At 36.9% G+C, this 24,242-nt stretch overlaps 2 protein-coding genes across 2 annotated transcripts; both read right to left on the bottom strand.

Annotated features, from left to right (window-relative positions):
- Window positions 1-329: 329 nt before the first annotated feature.
- Window positions 330-8,255, bottom strand: LOC137595779 (uncharacterized). The gene is made up of 13 exons (XM_068316076.1): window positions 8,075-8,255; window positions 6,561-6,766; window positions 6,231-6,368; window positions 5,702-5,840; window positions 5,423-5,612; window positions 4,427-4,568; window positions 4,208-4,351; window positions 3,127-3,185; window positions 2,435-2,619; window positions 1,931-2,331; window positions 1,269-1,368; window positions 582-774; window positions 330-500 (listed from the first exon to the last, which is right to left on the bottom strand). The coding sequence occupies exons 1-13, from the start codon at window positions 8,192-8,194 to the stop codon at window positions 364-366; spliced, it is 2,154 nt and encodes a 717-aa protein (XP_068172177.1). The 5' UTR covers window positions 8,195-8,255; the 3' UTR covers window positions 330-363.
- Window positions 8,256-12,293: 4,038 nt separating this feature from the next.
- LOC137597340 (uncharacterized) lies at window positions 12,294-23,999 on the bottom strand. The gene is made up of 13 exons (XM_068318330.1): window positions 23,770-23,999; window positions 22,857-23,059; window positions 22,080-22,217; window positions 19,658-19,769; window positions 19,113-19,296; window positions 18,221-18,362; window positions 17,946-18,101; window positions 17,674-17,735; window positions 17,093-17,268; window positions 15,107-15,504; window positions 14,898-14,994; window positions 14,069-14,303; window positions 12,294-13,946 (listed from the first exon to the last, which is right to left on the bottom strand). The coding sequence occupies exons 1-13, from the start codon at window positions 23,890-23,892 to the stop codon at window positions 13,684-13,686; spliced, it is 2,289 nt and encodes a 762-aa protein (XP_068174431.1). The 5' UTR covers window positions 23,893-23,999; the 3' UTR covers window positions 12,294-13,683.
- Between the last annotated feature and the right edge of the window lie 243 nt (window positions 24,000-24,242).

Genomic DNA, 24,242 nt, shown 5'->3' with positions numbered 1-24,242 from the left:
ATTGCGACATATAATAATGGGGCAGCTTTGACTTAGGTGGTCAGAGCGCCATCCACTTTTTGGAAGTAGATGGTCCCTGGGTGCCCTAAGGGCTACTCACTACTCCTCGAATATGAGATCAATTCAAAGAATGAATTTCAAAATATTGTAGTATGTATAATTCTATGTGACAATAAAATCTTCTTTTTCTTCTCTTCCCAAATCTTTATTCATTTAAATGAGAATTTACATTGATACATTACATTAAATTTTCATCCATTCATTCATCTTCTAAACGATTTGTCAGCTGTCGCAGGTCGCAGACCTTACATTTAGTGTAATCAAATATAACCAGCAGCTTTTGTGTTCTTCTCACACTGCTATCTAATTTTCAGACGTGGACAACATTTGGTATTTGATCTTTGATGTTTTGATTTTGTACATGACCACAGCACTGATGATGCCAACAGCTGCAAGGAGACATCCAGCCATGAGTACCAGGTTCAGATTCAGGTTCACCTCTGGAGTAAAGAGAAGCATAGTTTGGATTTGGTCTCAAACAAGATGGTGTGCTATTAAGAAAACACTATTTGTCTTAATACCTGAGCTTCTGGTTGATCTCTTTAAGCGGAGAGGACCTTGGGAAACAAAATGCAGTGAACTCTGGGTGATGGCCGCTCTCTTTTTACTGTGAGGGTTCACACTTCTTGAATGTGATGATGATGTGCATCCTTTGGAGCACCGAGTGTTGGGGTTCTTTGCTTCACACATGATAACTGAGCAGCTGATGTATACCTGAACACAACAGAAAACAATTTTATTGCAGCAGAAGACATGCAGAGTTTTACACAGATTGTACGATAGACTTTTCTTGACATCATTTTAATTAATTTGCCCTCCACAAAAAAGAGAATGCCATGATGTCACCAGATCTTCCAGACCATTCTACCCTATTTTAACTCTTGTCTATACAGATATTGATTCTCTGCCATTAATCCCTGGTCTGCAGGTAAGAAAGTAGTACTGTGTCTCCTGATTTTGACCCGGCCTGATTATTGTTAAGTAAACTGACCATTCCTTGTAACTCTTTTCTTGTGTGTTTTTGTTTCTATTATACCAGTAATAGTGAACATAACCTTGTTCCAGCTGTATGCATATTTTCTGCAGTTGCCCCCCACATTAACTAAGCAGTCAACACTTGGTTACCTTCATTTAGGAAGCAATCTTAGATAATTATTGAATTATTTCCAGTAACTTGCTCTGGCCTATCAACATAATAAACTCTTCACCTGGTCAAACATGCCGATGAACTTGAAGGCCTCCATGCTCAACTGGAACTGTGTTTGTTTGTTGGGAACATAGATCTGAACAGTTGAGTCCGAACTACACCTGGAGCAAAGAAGAGGTTGTTGGTACTGATTTTGGTTTGTACAGAATAAGCACATATATCCTTCATGTCAACCTTCAAACAAATTACGATTTTGCTTCACTGAGCACACTGACCTGTTTGTTACCACTAGCCTGTACTACTCAGGCTAAAGAAATTATTAAAATTGTCTAAATATGGTTTTATTTTGAAAAGCGTGTGTGTTGTCAGTGTGTCTTCCCATCACAGTTGATTGATGTGATGGACGGTTGAAGTTCTGCTTTTAGTATCTGTTTGATATAAATGTTTGATTATGCATCAAACTATGAGCTCACAAAATTCTTAATTTTGTGTACCTGGAAGTGTACTTAATCTTTGCAAGGTAAGCTAAATGGAGAGAAGGTTGGTCACACCAACTATTGACTTGATTTAATTTTTTTCTTCTTTTCCTAAACTCTGTATTTTGTATTTTGAGCTGGTTGATATGTATGGCAAACAATCTGGCAAACATTGACTGGCAGGAAAACACACACCCATTACAAATATTTTATGTTCTCTGTTGCCACCAAGGGTTTTCTTGCCTACCCATTGTCAATGATGGAGTAGGATGTAGGGAAGTTTGGGTTGTCATATGGTGCAGCTTTGCAGGACTCCACAAACAGCTCTGTGTTTTTGACTGAAGAGGTGGCCTCTATCTGCATGTAAATCTGGGTCCCTATTTCATACTCAAGAGGGTATGAACTTGGATCAATCATGAATCGATACTGGTTATCATGGTAGAATTCAAACTGATAGGTGAATGTGCCAAAGCCTAGTTCCTCCACTGTGATGTTTCTCCTGTGAGCTGAGTAGCTCATTGTCACATTGCCCCTTTTGGAGTACTGGCAGGAGAATTGTACTTCCAGCAGTTGTTTTCTGGTTATCACATCAGCAATGTTGTCAACCACAGAGACGTCGTTGCTGAAAATTAGCTTGTCATTAGTTTCCTGCAGAGTAAAAAGTTATCGATATATATTACGTGCAGTTACATGGATAATTAAATTCAAGAAAAGAGCGCAACAGGTAGCGATACAAATGAGCATGTGTTACCTTGATCTGAGTGCCACAACTGCTGAGGGGGATGACAGCAAAGATGTAAGTGCTGTTTGAGCGAAGCCTGCAGGCTGTGTTGGTGGCATCATTGAGTTTCAAATGATTCTCATTGATCCCAGGAATTGATGATTTTAAAATCATTACTGTCATTGTAGATTCATTGCAAATCACTGAGGATTTCACTAGAAAAGAGATTTATTTTGAAATTGTTATTACACATTTTCATGAAATGTATCTTAAAGGTGTTGTATAATAAAACTGTCTCGAGCAAATTAACAAGAGTTTATCGCATAATAATCACTTTGAAGTTGTACTGACTTTGTTAAAGATAGCTATTATGAGATAAGATGACAATAAGACAGCAATGTGATAACACACTAACTATGAATAAATCAGCACAAAAATTGTTGATGAAAATGTCTCTACAAAGGTGTTGTAGGACTCTCAGAGGTTTTGTTCATTTTATGGTCATAGTTCACATTCAGAGTTACAGCGACTGCTATCTGGATCTAACAAACACAGCCATCCTCTCGGCATCATCAACAAACACGAAAGGTCACATTTGTGACTCATGGTATTCAGAACTGATGCTCATACAGTAAGCTCAACATTTTACGACAGGAATACACCATTACACTTTTCACCCTACAAATAGTGGACATGGTCATGACAGCAGCCCTTTGACTCACCTCTCTCTCTGTTGACATCCACCACAACACATCTCATTTCAGATTGATAGACTGAAGACCTGGAAAGAATGTGAATGCTCATTAACATTTGATCCCTCTGAGGTCTACAAACACAGATACTTATCTATTGATATTTCTGTAACAAATGTTGGAAAGGCAATTAGAAATAAAAAATAAATATAGCTGGAATCTGTAGTTTCTCTTCTTCTTTGTCCTCACACTAGCAAAGATGATACACTTCACTCACGGTATCATATAAAGCACGGGAAACGGGCCTCATATCTTTCTTCTCTTGTAATTATGAGTGGAATAATGTTCTGTTGGATTGTTATTAATAGTACATATTTGGTCTGCTTAAATGACAATTTTTTAATTCATCCATACCATGAACAGCATTACTTCTCACAACAAAAATGTTATACAATGGTATTTGAGATATTTATGCTACACAAATTTATTAAGATTCCTCATTGCTTCTGTCAACCTTTGACAAACTTTGTCAAGACTTTTGTAAACCCATGTCCAGCACCAAAATAAATTGTCCACATAAGTAAAAGTGTGTTTTCACAGCAGATTTGAATAATGTTACAAAATCAAATATCCAAATGCCATTTTTCTGGTTTGGGACCAAAACATCTGATCACACATTGCTCCAGGACAAATAGATTTCTCAACTTACAGAAGCCTGAAATCGTGTTTCAATTTAAGTATAAAACATTGGGTTTGTATTGTTTGCAAAACATTTAAAAACATATGTACAAATGTACAAATTGTGTATTAGGGCATTGAATGAGGAGATTCGTATCTGTTATTTCAGTTTTGTTTCTTTGTCACTGTTGCTTATTTATATTTTTTGTTCTTTCCTCCCTCTTGATTTTATTTTAATACTTTTATACTTTGTATCAAAAGATTGCTTTTCTTTTAATTTATTTTTAATTCTCACTTTATTACAATATGACCATTACTGTCTAGTGGGATGCATTTTAGTAACACAGGGGAAAATTACTGTGGAGACAGATTGGTGACGATGGTAGTGTATAAAAAAACCCTGTTCTGTCTAAATGAGTCAATGAAAACTCACGATTTTGATGATTCAGCAGCAAAGCAGATGGAGATCTGACTTCCCAGATCCTGTGGTGTGGGCGTCCAACTAATTTCGAACTCGTCATGTGTGGTTTTTTTCTTGGTAATGTTCAGCGGCCCATTCATGATGACATCAGTTAATCTGTATGAAAGGCACATTTTTTTTATTAATGCTAATACCTGACTCACCACACTAGTCATCTTGGTTGTCACTTACTTTGCAATTTTAACTAACGCCTTGACTGTTATCTCCAGTTGTTTGTTGACCTCTGCTGTGATGCGCATACCATTTTCAGGTGTTGGGTAAACCAACTTTGGCAAGTATTCTCCCTCCTTACATGACGGAGCAGGTGGGTCCACTGGAGTTTAAAACAAAAGCAATTGAAATTCCCAATACAAAATCTATCTTTTTTTAATAAGTAGGTAGTACTGGTGGAACACTACTACTCTAATCCACACGCTAAGTAATAAAATAGTGACCATCACCTATGTAAGTTTGTAAATATAAATGATGTGTAGCCTAGGTTGTTCAATCACCCATCTCTGATCAAAGCTTTAGTTGTTTCCCAATTCATGTGCTGCGTATTTGAAGGAAGTCATACATTAAGTAAGGCCTTTTTAGGTCTCTACACCAGCATGGCAGTGAAAGGTGTTCAAGGAGAGTAGTGTCCATGAAGAATTTCAAATGAAACGCAATATCGCACTGGATCAAAAAGGATCCAGCATGTCGATTCTCCACAGTCCCACAAAAGAGGGCTGTATTGCATGAAATTGCATCAGATGGAGCCTTTTAAATGATCCCTTTTCCAAGATGGTTGTGTCTCAATTGGTCTCAAAAACAGCTTTCAAAGGATGCTGTCTTTGAGTTGTGATAGAGGAAAGATGGTCACACCCTACTTAAATGATTCCAATTGTTGAAGTGGAAGGTAAAAATTCTTTGGGCCTCAGTGCATTTGAAATTGTAGCTAGGGAAACTATGAAAAGTTCAGTGTATTGCATGATATTTCTTATTTAAGACACATGTCATTGATTGAAGTTTGAACAGAGGTGGACTCAAAACAGCTGCAAGTTTCATTAAATTACAGTTGCAACATGCATGAATGTTTCAGCTCATTGAAACAAGTAATCATCAGGGCATTTGGGTCAATGTGACGAAGTGTTGTTTGCCTGGGAGAAAATGGGTCAGAGAGTGACTTGGTAAAATCTCACTTACCAAGAAAAGAGAACTGCAAAGGCAGTTTACTGAGAGGTTGCACGATGGAAGTATTTGGAGCCCTGACAGACTGAGATCCATCAGTGTAGGACAGAGTGATAACATTGCGTGGGATATCTTCCACCACCATCTCAAATCCAAAAACTCTGTAGTCAGCCTTTGTGTAGTTATAGTGCAATGTGCAAGTGTCCTAGCAACATGAAAATTTGCAAGTTATATTAGATATCAATCCATTTTTGAACAATGCACACTATTAGGAACTCAATTCTTTAAACTAACCTGATTTAAAATAAAACCTGAAGGTTGATCACACCGGCTGCACTCAACATTTTGGATAGTTCCATACCTACAGCGAACTTGGTCATGATCAGGATCAACAGCCATCAACTTGTATGTCCGTGGGCAGTTTTGAGGCACTCTAAATAGACACATTAACAGTTACACCAAGCACACACTCAACAATTTTAAAAATATTGTTGATTTGTACTTCATAGAGTAGGGCTAAGTCATTTTCATCAAATAATTTACAATTAATGTGCTCAGACTATGGCCTCCGTTAACTGGTTTTGTTATGGGTTAGGATTAGGTGATAATGCACTTTAAAATTGTCATTTTACAAGTTCATTATAATACTTCCTAGTTATGTCATATTATTTGCTGAAGTTTATCTTGCTTTCTTCAAAGTCAATATTTCTGTACTTCCATAGCCATATACCTACCATAATGTCTTTTACTATGATATGGTTTTGAGGCAATACTTTCCACATGTCCCGAATGTAATTAAACAACAAAACCGAAGCATACTTACCGTAGGAAAGGCAGCATGGCAACATTGGGTGATTGGTTTGGTTGTCCAGTGTCAGATCTATTTCCCAAATCCAAAGAAGCCAGTAGTCTCCAATTATAAACAAAGTTACGTGTTGTGATCCAACAACAGCTCGCTGACCTGGTATGTGTGAAAACACATTACTGAAACACTGCATCTCATGACTTGATAAAGCCCATTAAATTTAAATGTGTACAACTATATTCAACCATATTCCACAACCATATTCTGACAATTCCCAGTTCATGATGCACAACTTTAATAAACACCCCCTCCCTCCCAAAACAAAAACAAAAAGGCAAAAACACGGACCTTATTTGAAGTTGATTTTTAATGGGGATAGTCCATGTCTGAACTGTTTCAGTTGTACACCACAGGCTGGTAAATTGTGGTGCATTGGTGCTTTGGTCAATTACACCTCTCTTATTAATGACATTCCTGCCACAGTTGCCAGAGTAACATCTCCAGAAGTGGCTATAAATGCAAGATCTGAAGGTTTCCCTGGTGCGAAATTCCACCTGTGGGAAAATTTAAAGTGAATGTGCAGTTAGAGAAAGTTGCACTACTGAGGAGTATGGTATCACGAAATTACTTATACATGTATTTCAAAAAATGTGTTTTTTTCCAGCGGATTGACTTAAACAGTTTTGGATAACCATGACCTGGATGGCTGAGAACCTACGCAGACAAATTAAAGGGGCACTTTTTTCTTTAAAATGTAAAAATATTATGCAAACCGCCCCAACAGACAGCAAAGAACACTAATTTGATCACCATCACCTTGATATTGAAAATAACATCACAGCCATGCCAATGAAGCCACTCTTGTCTCATGACATAAATAAGGCAAGAAAAGCAATTAAAAAGAGAAACCATTTATCATAACGGTAAGATTAATAATGTTAAATATACGAGGAAGAGGACAAAGAAAAAAAATAAAACAACATTCTTCTCCAGAAAACATTTATTTAGACATTTTCAGTCTATTATCCACTACGTTTCCACTTCTCTGAAGGTTTCTGAAGCACATGCCAAATACCACAATACCTCATGTGTTTTGGGTCTAAATTTCTGTACACTTTGCTCTAGGCCTCATCTTACAGAAAGCTTTTAACAATATGGAAAGTCTATATGATAGTAAGGATTTCATTATATAAAGCCATACTGTCATTTAAAGCCTTTACTGTACACGCGCGCGCACACACACACGTACAGTATATGTACATATATAAATTATTTCTGAGAAAACTGGCATGTAGCATTCAAGCAATAACAGTACAATATAATTTATTTTTGCTCCCTGTTTATTACACTGCTATGTTCTTTTTTTAAATTTAGTTTTTATTGTATTTCTTATTGATGAGGTTTCACATTAATATTTGCTATTTCTCTCTGCCAAAGCAATTATTATCAATATTGCTCTTAATATCTAATAGTTACATTATTTTTAATGTTATTGTTGTTTTGTTTAGAAAAGAAAATATTCATCTTTAAAGCCATAGATAAGTATTAAATAGTCATGTGTAATGTAATGGAATAATAATGAATTGTTATGATGAAGCTATTATCAATATGTACAGTACAGGATTCAGAGCAACATAAACAACTAAAAAATTGGGTAAAATAGATTTTATCACAGAAACAGCAACTAAAATTGTGATAAGATGTTAAAAAAATAATTGAAGAAGTAAGTACTTGTTCTACTAGTGGATAACTTCAGTAATAATAATTTGCTACAAGAAGTCATTATCTGACAAATATGAAAAAAAATATTATCACATAATTTTGAATGTCTGTTTTATGTCATTAAAAGTTGAGTCGCTCACATTAATTCCATTTCGGCTTCTTCCTTTGTAAAAGAAGACTCCGGTTCCCCCGAAATGATGTGATGCAGATACCAGTGACACCAGGAGCAGCTGAAGGAAGAGCATCAGGGTGGAAGCCATGTTTCTCCCAAAGCATCTCTGTCTTGAGAACTACCTGTAGCATGGTTATATAGACCTCCCCAGGTTCGGTCAGAGAAGCAGGTCTCAGTCCTATCAAAGATGAATGGCATGCGAATAACGTCTCAGAACAATAGATGAGCTGCAAAACTGGTTTTAACTAAACAAACACAAGGAGACTTTGCTAAAAAAATAAAGACCAAACCTTTAATTTTTTTAAACAGTATATTACTTTAAAAATTTCAGGACAAAAAAATCAGACATATATACAATTTTCACCAAAATGAAATGGTTTGTGTAAAACAACTTAAAACTACACAGTTGCTTCCAGCCATAGACTACATTTACTCATCTTTACTACAGTATTTTAAGTACATGGTAATATAAATTTTACATAATGATTGATGATGGATGATTGATGATCAATTAAGATTCAAAATGTTCATATTACATTAAACCCTGCCAACAATCTGCTCTGCAGTCAAGTCGTTTTTGCTCACATTGCTGTCACCAGCACAAAAGATCATAAGTAGCTTCTAAAAGCCACACAAAATTTGATGGTTCTCCTTTACATTGCATGGTCATGAATCTGAGACCAGACATGAAAATACTCAAATCAAATAAGAAGAGATAATAATTTTGTTTTCACAAAGTCATGTCACGTAAACAAACCACTCTTTGCTACAATGGTAAACCTGAAAGGCAGTAGAACACATCTCTGCTAGGTGCAAACAAGCCCACGTACTGTACATCCTGACCCATTCCTTACCCTTTTAAAGGAAAAGCTTGTGGGCACTTGCTACTGATGCGACTTGCCTTATTTAGAGGCATGTTATACTATTCATTTTGAATTGCTGTATTGAGTCAGCTTTAGTATTCATTTTGATTGAGAGTCTGCTTATGTGCCTATTTGAGACTCAGCCTTATTTTATTTCTGAATTGTATTTATTTTATTTAACTGTATTCGTATTGCATTTTTGAGAAATGCACCTGGCCTAATTGGTTTGCTGATGAGCTTGGCCTTTTTTCTTTTCTTTTTTTCATTTATAAAGCACCTATAAAACCTATAAAAATAAAACCTATAAACCTATAAAAATGTGGATTTCAGATCTCCTTTTCTTGGTGCATTCTATTGATTAGTCATGCACTACAATTTTGTAAAGTCCTAGAATTCAAATTCTTTATTTGGGGGCCTTTAGCAGGTATGAGATTAAATTGCCAGATTAGATTAATTAATTACAAATCCTGCAATTAATTTTTTTTGTTTTTAATCGCCTGAGAGCGATTAGCACTAATTTAAGCACTAATTTAGCACTAATTTAAAGTAATTAGGAAAAGTGTCAAAAATGCCCTGTCAAAGTATGTCAAGAGAATGAATAAACATTACTTATACTGTCCCTTTGCCTGAATAGTCATGATCTAGATTGGCAATCAGAAGGTTCTGTCCAGGCCCATTCCCGATCTCGCAACACAGGTTAAAGTTGAACTATGTGAAGTTACAAGGCTGTGTCTACTTTTTGATTGCTTTCTGTAAGTGGGCTATGTGTTTGGAGTTAAATAGTATTTAGCTGATGTAGTTGAACTCAAAATAAAATGTTTTACTCACAACAGAGATGTGTGCTTATATTGACATATTGATAAACTACAAAAGACTGATGCAAAAAATTTTATGAGAGCTTGTTGGCAGTATTTATTTTGATAAACCTTTTGTTGTTTTTATTGCATTACTTCGGGATTTCCAGTCCTATTTTAAATGGAAGGTTTAATGTTTGAAAAAGAATAGGGAGGTAAGAACACGGAAATGTGTACAGAAACACTGTTGACTTTAATACTATTTAAATAAACCGATGGGAATCAAAGCTAAAGAACTCAAAGACAGCCTCAGTATGAGGAAGGTGAGGCCAGTTCTCATAAAAATACATAATTCACATACTGCAGTGAAACTGGAGTTTAATCAATCAAAACCTTCTTGCCAGTAACACAGTTATTTTCATACTTGCTGTTACAGTGTGTAAACCAGTGGTTCTTAACCTTGCCGGTTACATATGCTCACTCACCGAACCCTTCTTTAGTAAAAAAAAAAAAAAAAAAATCAAATTTAAGACATAAGTATATATTTTACTGTTGTATTTAATGAATTGTGCATTAAGGTAACCTTTTTCAAAGAACAAAACCAAGACAGTGCGTGAACTCACATGAAATGGCCCACCTGCAAATCAGTGTGACTTCTGCTGTTGTTACTGAGAGACCAGTTCAGATATGCGTGGCTTCACCTTGGCAAGTGTTACTCTGATGTCATTTTCTCAGCAAAGTCTGTTTCTGTTGTTTTCCATGCAGCTTAAGGAAGTGTTCCTTTATTTTTGCCAGTGCGAGACTAGAGTTGCTCAACTTGACATTGCAAATCATGCAGAACGCTGACTCCCATCACGTTCCGTTATACACTACATGTAAATTCACGTTGCACATATTCGTCCGACCACTTTCTTTTTTTCCTCAACATAGTTACTATGAATTAAATATTAAGAAAGCAACAGATGACGGACCATCATGACAGTAGAGGTAAGATCTTAAGCCCGAGTCCAAGCCCGACACGGCCCGATTCGGCCGGGTCGGGCTTAAAATGTCAATAATTACGTTCGGGTCGGGTCGAGTTTTAGTACCCGTGGGCTCAGGTCGGGTCGGGCTGGACTTTTAAGCCCGATCTACTACTGAGGGCACAAAATCCATGTATCACAGGTAGGCTAGTAGATGTACCGTCACGTGATCACCTGCAGCCAGTGATGGCCAAGGGGGGCGTGTCATCACGAATTGACACGTGTCAAACCTACACAGTGATTCGTCTATGTGCGGCAAAAACACCCTATCGGGTGTTGGGTCATCATGTCGGGTGTTTTGTTTTGACCTCCGTCTCCGCCGAACCCCTGAGACCGACTCACCGAACCCCTAGGGTTCGAACCCAGGTTAAGAACCACTGGTGTAAACACAGTTAAAATAAATAGGAAATTACTGTACATAGGAGGTTCTTCCTCATCACTGAAGTGAGGTTTTTGTATGTGACCACTTGTCAGTTTGATTGCCGACAGAATTATGGGAGAAACTGCTGAACAGACATGTCATGTGCCTGATACTGTTGAGTATCCATCCATCCATCTTCATGAAGATGAGACGACTAATAGCCTTGTGTTCAGCCACTTTTCTGCCTTGTGTGTCATGGGTGTTGGGGGAGCCTACCTCAGCTGGCTACAGGATTGCAACCTATTTCTCAGCAAATGTCCAATACTGGAGTTTCCCCAGCTGCTGTTGTATCCTGAAATAATGCAGGTTGTGTTTAGTTGAAATGTGTTAAACTTATGTGTGAAATGTAAGCTATATGTCATTTTGTTTGAAAAGTGTGTTTACATAAAACAATTCAGTTCATATATCTTTTAGATGTAATTATGTGTTAATGCAAATTAAATTCTGGTAACTCTTAATCAATGGACAGGAAAATACAATGTGGTTTAGCTGTTTTGCACCCTTGTGTGTAGGCTGGTTTTATTGAGGGACGATTCTGTGACAACGTGGCACAGCTTTATCTTCTGGTCCAGATAACCATAGCTGTTGTGGGTGTCTTCATGTTGTCAGGATGCCGACAAGTGCAGGTTGTGCCAGTCCAAGGGACAGCAGGGACCAAATGGAAGGACTTCAAATTGAGGAGAATGCTTTTTTCACTTAGACCTCAGGTCATTTTTTTTTGTTCATGAAACTAAGAGAGACTGATCATTTTAAGACAATTTGGAGAGATCAATTCACCACCTACAGTTATTTATAATAGATGTGAGTTGCAATATGATGTCTGAATAGATCATGAATCATTGAAGTTATCTAAAATTATTAATTGGAGGTGAGATGAACTTTCAACAAATATTTCAAGATACGGTGAAGACTGTCACAGAAAAAAATCCTGCAAAACAACACAAAAAAAAAAAATTTCTTGCAGGAGCTAAAATACGCTTGTGCTTTTAGTGGTTTTGTCAATTTTAAGCTGATTTAGGGATCTCTATTGGATGATTTGCAATGATGTAAACAACCACAAACAGAAATAATTTAGGCTTCATCGTTGGATAATTTTTATTTAATATTTTACACTATAGACAGACAGGAAACAAGTCGTTGTAAGGATATAAACAACATTGAAAAAAATAATTTTCGCTACCATTTACACTGCATGTCTTACAGCTACGGTGCAAATTTTAAGATATGGCCAGAATCTTAGAGGGAATCATGAAAGTTAACCGATGTTATGACATAATGTGAAGAAAACTCAAAGCTGAGGTCAAGTCCTGATATTGTATTGTAAAAATATCTGACAAAAACAGCAGGCTTGTGAAAAGTTCCAATCCTTTAATATGACTTTGGCTCTCTACAGTTGGTACCCTTCAAGACTCATTAGTTTCAGCTTTGGACACACACTAACTGTAGGTTTTACAAACTTGTTCAGTATTTAGTTTAATACAGCAACTAAATATAATAAGAACATTCAAATTTTCTCCGCGGTGCACTGGCGTCATGCCCGGAGTGTCCCCCGCCTCACATCCCATGCCGCCGAGATAGGCTCCGGCTCCCCGTGACCCGCTGCGGCGGATACAGCGGTGGTAATCTGAAGGTGACTGACTGACTAACATTCAAATTTTAAAGTTTTACTGAGATAATTTTTCTTGTTGTGTTTCTCAGTTATCATACATATTGATAAACATGCTTTTTTTTCAAGACGAAAATCAACTAAAATTCAATAAAACTGTTTTTTTGTTTGCGTTTTTACTTTATCCTTCCAACCATCACCCCACTGCAAAAACAAGTGCTCCCTGGACACTCCATCCTGGGCTAAGCACTACACACGACTCAGGTTAAACAAGCCAACGCAAACCTCCCTCTACTAGATCAACAACGGATGCACCAATGGCTACAATGGGGTGTATGTTTCCATCTGCCAACTTGTCCAAAGAAGAAATCTTCTTTTTGCAAGACCCATTTTAATGGTTGCTGGGACCTGTCTCGCTTTTCAGCATTTTGGCTAAGATCAAGTTTAGTATCTCGGTGGGCTTGGGGGCAGAAGGCGGGGAAGACTCCGGGCACAATGCCGTTGCACCATGGAGCCACATGAAAGACAAATCACTCAAGCACACACTCACACGTACGGGCAATTTGGAATGATCAATTCACCTGAAGTGCATGTTATAGGAGGTGGGAGGAAGCCAAAAAACAACAACAACAAAAAAAAAAAAATGGAGAGAACCCACCAAGACACGGAGGAAAAACATACAATCTCCGCACAGGAAGGACTCAAACCAGGGGCCTTCTAGCTGTGAGATGACAGTGCTACCCAGTGTGCCACTGTACCGCCCCACTTAGACAATTAAAAAAATATAAACCTATTTATTATTCAACTAATTAAGCAGATAGTATGATATTTAAAAGTGCAACGTATTTATGATTAGTTGGGTTTAGTACTCTCAGCCCGAATGTAGAAGATACTCGGCATCTTCTGCTTTTATCTTCCTTGCAATTTTGCAAGTGACCGCCAACACCACCAGTGACAGCAAGAAACAAATCGCCAAGATCGTTGTGCTGATTTTACTGTAAATGATCTCTATGATTTTTGAGCCTCTGTCACAAAGTGACGTTTCTGCCTTGGTTTGTCCCTCGGAATCTTCAACTTCATCAATTAATTTTCTGCCTTCCCTCATGAATTCTGGAGGAACTGGTGGGGACGACACTAGAAGACAAAATAAAGAATATTTTTAGGGTAGACAGACAGACAGACAGACAGGCAGGCAAGCAGGCAGGCAGACAGACAGACAGACAGACAGACAGACAGATAGATAGATAGATATTAACCAGTTGAGGGTGGATCACTCCATTTCATCTCAGCAATATACTTTATGTCACCAGTCACAGCTCCAGGAATAAAGTCGTCAGTAATCTGTATGGGGCCTGTAGTAATCCTTTGTCTGATCATCTTCGAAAACAAGTCTCGTTTGCGTCGACGGAATGGTTCCGTTAGACATCCTTGTGCACATCTGGAAAACTCACTGGTAGAATCACAGAGGAGGATGGAGCAAGTGATGAAGATCTGTAAGGTGAAAAAAAATCAAAAATAAAAAGTTCAAATAAAACCATGTTCATGTTTTCATGTGCATTCATTTACATTGAACGGTGTTTTTGCTCATCTGGTCTTTGGTTTTATCAGGAATGATTTCAATGACTTGATTTCAACTCATTGAGTCCCCTTTGGTGTTCAAGCTGGACCAGACCAAGGCATTACATGGCGTCCATGGTGAAGTGTGAGCTGATGTTCCATAACGTCACGAGGTGTGACGTATGTAACAAACTGCAAATTTAAATGCTGATATATTTAGCTATTTTACCATTTTTATGATAATTTCTGTAGTTGTTCTTAACGATTGACTTTCTGCGTTCATCTCATAGTTGAGACATTTTGCTTCATTTTTCATACATTTTTTATTTTTGCAAATCCTGTATGATTTCAGCAGACAATCATAAAATGTGGACTCATAACTTCCCTTGCAACCTGCTGAATTAACCACGTGATATTTACAACATAGTTTTCTTAGTCTTCATCTCTTAACAGTGAAACTGCTGAGCAACAACACTACAAATAGTTTTTGTTTTGTGCTTGGCAGGATTTGATAATCATTGTTTATACCTGGTCACTTGTTCCAGTAAATCTGAAAGCTTCAACCTCAAAGTTGAATGACAATTGATCAGAGGGGTGGATAATTAATGTCTCATCCATTGGACACCTGGGAGGAAAAAATAAAATCTAACACGTCAAACACTCATAAAGTTGGAGGAATTTATTACTTAATAATGTTAATTTACTATCACTTAATTTTAAGCAAAAAAGGCACTCACCCATTTTCAATGATGGAATGGAAATTGAGGCTGTCTGTGTTGCCATCATTAGTACCTCTGCATGATTCCACAAACAAGGTAACATTTGGGAGTCCTGATTGAACTTGAATCCCCAAAAATATTTGACTCAATAAATTGATCTCTACTGGAAAAGAGCTGGGCTCAATCATAGTTTCAAAGGTGTTATCTGTATATGCATCAAAAGTGTAGGCAAAACTTTCAAAGCCAGACTGTTGAAAAAGTAAGTTGGGCTCGATGTTGAAGGATGTAGAGGCAATGTTGGTTTTCCGGATGCGACAAGAAAAGGTGATCCTGACAATTTTATTTCGGGTTATAATCATCTCGGGCAGCTCCATCGATGTGATTACATTCCTTAAAAGAAAATATTCTCCTATATCCTGTATTTGAGACAAATGTAAATGCAGTGGTATGAGAAATTTTGGCCACCCATGATCTTTTTCAAGAATTTCCTTTATAAATAATTGGTTGTTCAGATCAGCAATTTCAGTTAAATACATCATATAGCAGACAAACACAGTGATGTTTGAGAAGTGAAATGAAGTTTATAGGATTAACAAAGTGTGCAATAATTAAACGAAAGTAGGCAGATGCCTTGGAAGTCCACAGGCACAGATGTAGTTAAAGCCCGAAGTGGCAGGCCAAGAAAAATCTCTGATAAACAGAGGCGAATGATGGTGAGAACGGTCAAACTCAACCCATGGACCAGCTCCAAAGACCTACGACGTGACCTTACTGCAGATGGTGTCACAGATGGCTCATTTTGGAATAAGGTGCTGTGGACTGATGAATGTAAAATTTAGTTATTTGGACATAGCAAGGGGCTTTATGCATGGCGGAAGAACAACACAGCATTCCAAGACAAACATTTGTTACCCACAGTAACATTTGGTGGTGGTTCCATCATGCTGTGGGTCTGTGTGGCCAGTGCAGGTACTGGTAATCTTGTTAAAGTTAAGGGTCGCATGGATTTCAGTCAGTATCAGCAGATTCTTGCAAACAATTTTCAAGAATCACTGACAAAATTGAAGTTGCACCAGGGCTGGATACTTCAACACGACAATGACCCTACACACTGCTCAAACTCTACTAAGGCATTCATGTAGATGAACAACTACAACGTTCTGGAATGGCCATCTCAGTCCCCAGACCTGAATATTATGGAAAAGTTTTGGTGTGATTTAAAGCGAGCTGTCCATGCTCGGAAACCATCAAACCTGACTGAACTGGAGATGTTTTGTAATGAAGAATGGTCAAAAATACCTTCAACCAGAATCCAGACCCTCATTGGAGGCTATAGGAACCATTTAGAAGCTGTTATTTCTGCAAAAGGAGGATCTACTAAATATTGATGTAATTTTTCTGTTGTGGTGCCCACTTTTGTTTAATTATTGCACACTTTGTTAATCCTATAAACTTCATTTCACTTCTCAAACATCACTGTGTTTGTCTGCTATATGATGTATTAAACTGAAATTGCTGATCCGAACAACCAACGATTTATGAAGGAAAATCTTGAAATTGATCAGGCGTGCCCAAACTTTTTCATACCACCGTAATGCATATCAATCAATGGTTCAAACAATGCTGTGTTATTGTTGTTTTATTATTTTGTGAAATGGTCCTTTTTCTTTTGGTAATTCCAATTTTGTTTCCTTTTGTTTTGTTAGCATTTTAGTTTTATACAAACATAGCACAAAAAGTATGGAAATCTTTGTTTGGTAGATTAAATTGAATGAAATGAAGAGATTCCACATTTCAAAGGAACATTGAAATGCTGGTTGAAGAAAGAGATGCCATAGGCAAATAAACAAGCTTTCCAACGATGTAAAATATATCAAATGAGTAACGTGAAAAATCTTTTCTTGATGTTCATTTCTGAAACAAATATCAAATCACCCAAAGATACATGGACCAACCACTACTACCAATTATGTTGTATTGCTTAGAAAAAATATTTTTACACACCACTATTTCTGTGCCACAACTGCTGACTGTTGTGGTGGCGATGATGTGAGTAGCATTGGAGTCCAGACGACATGACCTGTTTAGCAGTGAAAGTTCACTAGGGTCGAGTCCAGGAAAGGAAGCTTTCTGAAGGGCCACCACAATCATGTTAGATAAACACTGAACCGTTGCGCTGCCTATAAAAAAAAAAAAAGTACATTATAATCAATAATTTACTGTCAGACTGTAACACAGGTTGTTTCTTTAAGCAATGAGAATAGCATTTTCCATGCTATCTAGGTTGTTGTGTGATGTTTGGAAATATTCTCAGTTAAGTTAGCCCTGCTGCTAAAAGACATTTTATATAATTGGTGTTGCTAATGTGTTGTTAAAAAAAAAAGTATGTTTCTCGGGGATTGAATCTTTCAAAGGCTATATTTGAAGAACTAGTGCATCTTATCTGTACTAATGTCACTACTACAAATGTTCTAAGTACAAGTTTCACCACTGGCACTATTGTTTCTATTGCCTCTATCTATCTTTTTAATGATTGATTATTTTTCATATGTTAAGTTGCTTTAGACAACTAATAATTAACAAACCTTCCGGGAGAGAGTTGGGTGGTTTGTTCACCTCAGTAACAAAACACCTTAAATCCGATTGGCTGAAATAAGAGGTGAAAATAGGATTCAGTATGAAATAGTAAAAGAAAAGAATAACAGTACTTTATAATCATTCGTTCGTTATCATAAAACTGGTAATTCAATATTTTAATTTAACAAAATATAATACTTTACTTGACATAACACTTCTAAATTTGTAAAAAGTCTTCAACAAACTCACTTTTCCTTTGCAAGTACATGAAACCACTCGCCTTTCACTTGTCTCTACCGTTAAGCACAATGGGACAATTCGGAACAAATCCTGTGGCGATGCCGTCTTCTCCAGAAGGACTGTAGCTTTTCCAAGTGGTTCATCAGTGAATGTTTTCGTCAGATTTGCCGGGCCACTCACCTGGAAGTCCTGTATGCTTCAAGTAAGCAGAAGCAAAGGGAGCACAGTCATTTCTATAGAACTATCTATACTGTATTTCAGAAAATTAGTTTTCCTAAGCTGGGTGCCCACATTTCAAAAACGTAAAGTAAATACCTAACACGATAAGCTTCTCCTTTTGCAGAAAGCTGGAATAGCTTCCCAACAAAGGAAGGTAAGACAGTGCCATCCTGAGGAACTTCAGGTAGAAAAATGGGCAGCACGCGGCCAGGCTCACAGCTTGGTATCGATGGAAGGACTGAAACCCAGACACAAAACATTATCTACACACAAAAATATCATATTGTCTTTGACTTTTGTGGGGTTGTATTACTTCACTTATGTGTCGTCTTTAGGTTTTATTTAGTTGATTAGTGCTCTGTCTGCATGTCTTTAGAAAAATCATCAAAAATTTTTGGAAAAGTGCAATAATGAGGGAATGAAGTGATAGTGTGCGAAACAAATTGGTATATTGACTGAGAACAGTTAAGCTCATAATAGTGTTTTTTGTTGTTTTTTGCTTCATAATGAAACTATAATACAGTACTGTAATAAATATAAAATTACATAAAATAGTTTTTCCTCTTAAATCACACATGTATCATAGTAAATTTATGCTGTTTGCTCCATTTTTTTTCATGTAGCAAAATCACGAGGTTTGACATTGTCTATTTTTACCTCCATCAAGAAGATTACAATCAAGATTTTCATCTGTGTGTGTTATTCATTATCAACAGGATTTTGTTACAATTCCATAAAATTTGTTACAGAATGGAGAATTTGTTCAAGGAATATATCTCAGATTTGCTGTCCTTAACATTGAGAGGTAAGGTATTTTGAAAATGGTTGTAATCACATTCCAAAAACAAGTATGAACTGACCCCCATGAACCTTTTTGAAGATACAATCGTGAAAGATAAGAAACAAATAATTCACCTCAAACTTCTGTATTGTGGTCACACATTAGTGTTCTTCTACCAAAAGTCCATTTTGTGTTTGAATAACTTACTCTCCAGTGAGAACTGCACCGTTACTTTGCAGAGCTGTGATGTCCTATTGGAGGAATCCAGCATTTGTGTTGTTCCGTCTGAATGTTGCAGACTGATGTTTTCCTTGGGAAAATCCTCCAGCACAATGTCAAATGCGTGCACACCAATACTGACTAGACCTACGCCTCTAAGTGTGCACGTATCCTGTTAGGAAAGGTCAGGTATACTGTATGAGATTATTTCAGGACATTTTTCATCTCTTTTGTTCTTAACAAAATGGGAATGAACAATTAACATCTTGAAATTTTCTTCAACAAATATCCTAAATTTACAATAACATCATCCGCAAGCAAAATACAATGCAAGCATGGAAAAGAAAGAAAATAAATTAGTTGAAACAATCCCTTTTGAGATGATCTTTTTAAAAATAGGTCCTTATAACTAAATGTGACATCTACTCTAGTGTCAACTTGACCACTCAAAGCAACACAAGGCATTAGTTTCTCACAGCTTGATTTGGTATGAACACTGCAATTATGTGTATTTATCAGATGAAATAGATTACCTCAACCAGAGTGAATTCTGAGGAACTTTCATTTGCAAACCGGCATCTTACTACATCTTCATCTGGATCATATGCCAGGAGCTTAATCTCTGTGAAACAGTTCTGTGGCACCCTGCAAGAAAGTCCAGTTTAATATTTGAAATATATTTATCAACCAACTCAGATTATTACATTATTTTGAGCCACTGTGCATCTTTTCTCTTGTCAATGGTTTGTAGATGGGGAATCCTACTATACACATTTCTCACACAATTCACAATTTTCTGTTGAAAGAGAAACAATTAGTTTTACAAATAAATCCTCAAAGCACAATTTTCTCCTCTGGGGTGTAGTGTAGACGAGAGACTGCAATCAAGTCACTTATTGTCCTTGTGGGTCTGCTGGAGTCTATCCCAGCTCATTGTTGGGCCCCATACACACACACACACACACACACACACACACACACACACACACACACACACACACACACACACACACACACACACACACACACACACACACACACACACACATAGTGATAACAATAATAATACAATGCTTTTCAGATGCATGTTTGTTCAGTTCAACAGAGTAGTTCTTTATCATACCATGTAATAGAAGTGAACATAGCATAGCACTCAAACTGAGAATTATGAACAATTTCATTCATTCACTCATTCATTTGTCTTCTTGACAACTTATTCCACTTTCACGGATCTGGGGGCTACTCTTGAGGGTACCACACACACTAACAGTGTGTGAGGTGAAATACATATTACACACAGTGGTCATTGTCAGATCACTGTGAGTGATATGTGAGAGCTGTTGAAACTGAATTGCCTTCTCAGCTCAGCAGAAAAATAGTGCCCAGATTTTGCTCCTTTCACAACAAATGCTGCAACTTGCAATGTATTTAGGCTGTATGCTCACTCTGCTGTTTTCTTGAACTTAGAAATGAAATCAAAGAAATCAAAGTTTATAACGTCTGGATGGCATTGCAATAGTGAAAAGTAACACTGCTGTCTGCCCACTGTCCATGTTGTGCACATTATTGTATTTGTTTCCTTATATGTCCTAGAGGGAGAGTTGGTCTTAAAATAAGATGTGATGAGGCACATTGTTGACACATTGCCACCCTGACATGAAAGAAATTAACTTTCCTTCATTGACCAACAAAAACTTGGATCAAAGTCAATGACAGATTTTGTATTTTTCCATGAGTTTTAAATGATGATCAGCTGCTCCTGTATGTGAAGCAACAGGTTATCCGTGCACCACTCTTCAAGATTGGTGATTGTCTCTCCAATGTGAATTTTCTTCATATCTTTTTTCATGATGATACATCATCTGCATACCCACACATAAATAACATTATTGCCATATCTAGCACTGCAGGTATGAATACTGGCTTTCGTGTCACAAATAAGCAGAAACTGAAACTACTTTTAAGTTTTAACTTTGATTAGAATTTGTATCAAGTCATCTTTAAAGTAAAAAAACAAAACAAATTCAATAAAAAAATTGATTGAAGCTAAATAAATGCATATAGAGTCCCAAACTCTATTATTATGGTTATTTATTCATCTTCATTTTTGTCGTATTGTTGATCGTAATTGTGAGTGCAAAAAAAATAAATCAGGAATTGGAATCATTCATTTTTAAACCTAATACAGTATTGATACAGTCTATGGCATTTGGTACTTTATTCTGTGCTGTACCCTGTCCTCTTTGACAGAAATGCAATTTCGTCAATAAAACTGGATTGAAAGGAGGAGGCATACATACAGTATTAGACTGACTAAATAGAACATTCAAATAATAATTATCAACGAACAACAGGAGGCAGCAACACACCATTTTTTCTACATCTTCCAAGCAAGAGAAAAATACCACCGTCACCTGACTGTTTCAACAGTGCAGTGATTGAATAGTGATGACAAAGTAACAAAGTCGCTTGTTCTTCTTCCTGCTTCACCCTCCCTCTCACGTATCTACACGTAAGCCTATTCCAGCCTACAGCTGTAACCTTTGTGTTCAGACATCTTCTATGATAGTTTGCAAGGTGTGTTTTTCTTGCATCAGATCTCCGGTTAACTTTGCCACCTAAGACAACATCACCAAGACTGAGTACTCACAAGCTCAGGACCATCACAACCATTAACCATTCTCCAACACTAGCTGCACCAGTATCGACCATCTACCCACCAAATTTTTAAACCCTTGCCTGTGTCGGAGTCTTGCTTTTGGGTCCAGCTATTTGAGACTCAAAAGCTTAGATCTTTTGGGTTTTCCTATTCCATTAAGAGAAACACACCAGGCAAATGTTAGGCCAACCCCAAATTTGCCAAAACAGGGTTCTCAGATATTATTAAATTAAGCCTGAGCTAAAGTAAGAGTAGAGATTCTAATATTTAAATGCTAGAAAGGAAAAGATTGGTACCGTAAATAAGAAACTGTTGTGGTGACAGGACAGGTGTTGAAAGTATTTGAGTCAGATCTTATTCCCAGGGTCATCTGTGCTTCAGCTGTCCAGTTTGTTTTTCCGTCAAGATTAGTTAACCAACAGCAGCCACTGGATCTAAAAGAGGAAAGTTGGGATTTGTTATTGCTAATAATTATATTGATGCCATTACCATTAAAGTATACCTGAAACACACAGAGTCGAGATGCTGAAATTTAATGAAAAGAAATTATTACTTTTGCTCCTGTTTGCTTAATTGTTGCTTCATACTGAAGCTATGTGTTTTGTGTGATATTGTGAAATGTGAATCAAGTCTTCTACCTCTGCCACAGAGGAAATATTTTAACATTTGTGTATCAGTTAGCAGTATTAAAAGGTTCTAAATGGATTTTGCAAGAGATCTCAAGATATATGCCTGTAACGTGAAGGATCGTTGCTTACAATGGTTCAATAAAAATTATGTGATGACATCCTCATAAGATCTAAAACACATTAAAGTCAGAGTCTGATCTGGATTCAAGTAATACTCCATATTTAACATTTATTTAAATTTTCAGGGATTTTTATATTCAATAAATCATAAAATGAGGGGTTAGACTATCATGGACTATAACTATTATGTGCAATGACATAATGTGGAAACTGAGCAGACGTGTTATAGGTTTTTGCTTTGGGTCTTGTCTATTTTTTCAGTGTTCATATCACTGCTTGATTATTTCTATTCAGTTTTCTTTTATTCTCACGAGCAGAACTTACCTCATAGAGAAAGTTTTAAGATCAACTGTGGTGTTTGCTGTTGTGAAGCTTTCAGATTGACACCACCTGTCTTGGCCTGTGTCATCCTGGTCTGTTCGTACAACACTGGACTTTTGAAAACTGCTGCACACACCAACGTCACATTCAAAGTCGAACTGATCTTGACAGCTTTCCCTTCCATTCTGTCTTTGATAAAAGATAACCTATAGATTTTTTTTGAAAGAAAAAAAGAAACAATTTTAATGAAGAAAGGGGGTGGATAGATCATTTTTTTCAAATTTCCTTCATCTTGTTACACAATTTTTGTTGTTGTAAGAAAACAATTTTGCAAAAAATACATTTCTATGTTTTTGGATCTCAAGTGGTTTTGGGACCACTTGAGGTCCGTAAAGGATTTCTAGGGTGCATTTAAAAGCACTATTTATAGTCTCTATACTTATTTCAGAAATAATAAAATATGTTACTATTCTTGGCGTAAGCACTTTCTTGTAATACATAGCTTTGGGAGCCCTGGGATAAAATGATGACGGGTCTTAGTTGTGTAAGTTGTGGGATCCAGGTCACTGAAAGGTTTGGGAGCAGATTTTTGGACATATGTCAGAGAAGAAACCCTCAGTCTTAGGTCCTTAGACCCAAGGCTTTTATGAGGGCTGTTAAATCATGTTCCCATAACATTTCTATGAGCTGACTAGCTGCTGAAATGCTAAAGGTTTGGCAATGATGAGATTCAAAGGTGAGGTGCCTGGCAAGAACTAATCTTAGCAACTTTTCAAAAGCTGATATATTATAGACAACATGAGATCCATTTTTGTGGTGACAAAACCACACACCATGTTTTAGTTTTAAATAACTGAATCCCTCATTGTCAATTTTTTGTTCTGGCAGTTGAATAGTCAATTAAAAAATATCTTACCTTAAATGTCCCGTCACTATTTCTCCTTGGTTTATTGAAAGTTACACTCTGTCCGTAAAATGTTTGAGCCGAAATAATACCGAATGTTGTGAATAACAGCAGGAAAAGTATACCTGCCTCCATGATGTCTAAAAGAATCTATTCATTTAGTACTCGTTCAGTATGCTGCCAACGCAGAGATCTAAGAGGAGGTTCTAATGAAATGTGCCAAGCAGGACCAACCAGTTTTGTACTGTACTTGAACATATGATGCTGAAAATAGAGGCACTCGGCACGCACACTCATTAGGAATTAAAACAGAAATGCAGATTGTTTGCCTGACTTCCATCAACTGGTTACAATTAGGAAGACAATAGGCTACACCCCAGTTGTAGGAACTGAAAATTACTAAGCATTCTCTTCACTGAATTGCTATGATAGTGCATTAGGTTTTATCCTGGGATTAAATAGATAAATAGTTTAAACATTTTGTT

Source organism: Antennarius striatus, chromosome 1 (genome assembly GCF_040054535.1).
Source record: "Antennarius striatus isolate MH-2024 chromosome 1, ASM4005453v1, whole genome shotgun sequence".
NCBI classification, from domain to species: Eukaryota; Metazoa; Chordata; class Actinopteri; order Lophiiformes; family Antennariidae; genus Antennarius; species Antennarius striatus.
The sequence above is the reverse complement of the archived record's forward strand: the minus strand, read 5'-3'. Positions and strand labels throughout refer to the sequence as shown.

Bases quoted from the DNA above. Each gene is read 5' to 3' on its own strand.
- LOC137595779 (XM_068316076.1), bottom strand. From the start codon at position 8,194: ATGGCTTCCACCCTGATGCTCTTCCTTCAGCTGCTCCTGGTGTCACTG. The intron at 4,569-5,422 runs GTAAGTGAGATT...TTTAAACTCCAG, and splicing joins TTTGCAGTTCTCTTTTCTTG to TGGACCCACCTGCTCCGTCA. The intron at 4,352-4,426 runs GTAAGTGACAAC...CCTTTCATACAG, and splicing joins GCGTTAGTTAAAATTGCAAA to ATTAACTGATGTCATCATGA.
- LOC137597340 (XM_068318330.1), bottom strand. From the start codon at position 23,892: ATGGAGGCAGGTATACTTTTCCTGCTGTTATTCACAACATTCGGTATT. The intron at 22,218-22,856 runs GTAAGTTCTGCT...TTCCTCTTTTAG, and splicing joins CTTAAAACTTTCTCTATGAG to ATCCAGTGGCTGCTGTTGGT. The intron at 18,363-19,112 runs GTAAGTTATTCA...TCTGGGTTTCAG, and splicing joins GGTGCAGTTCTCACTGGAGA to TCCTTCCATCGATACCAAGC.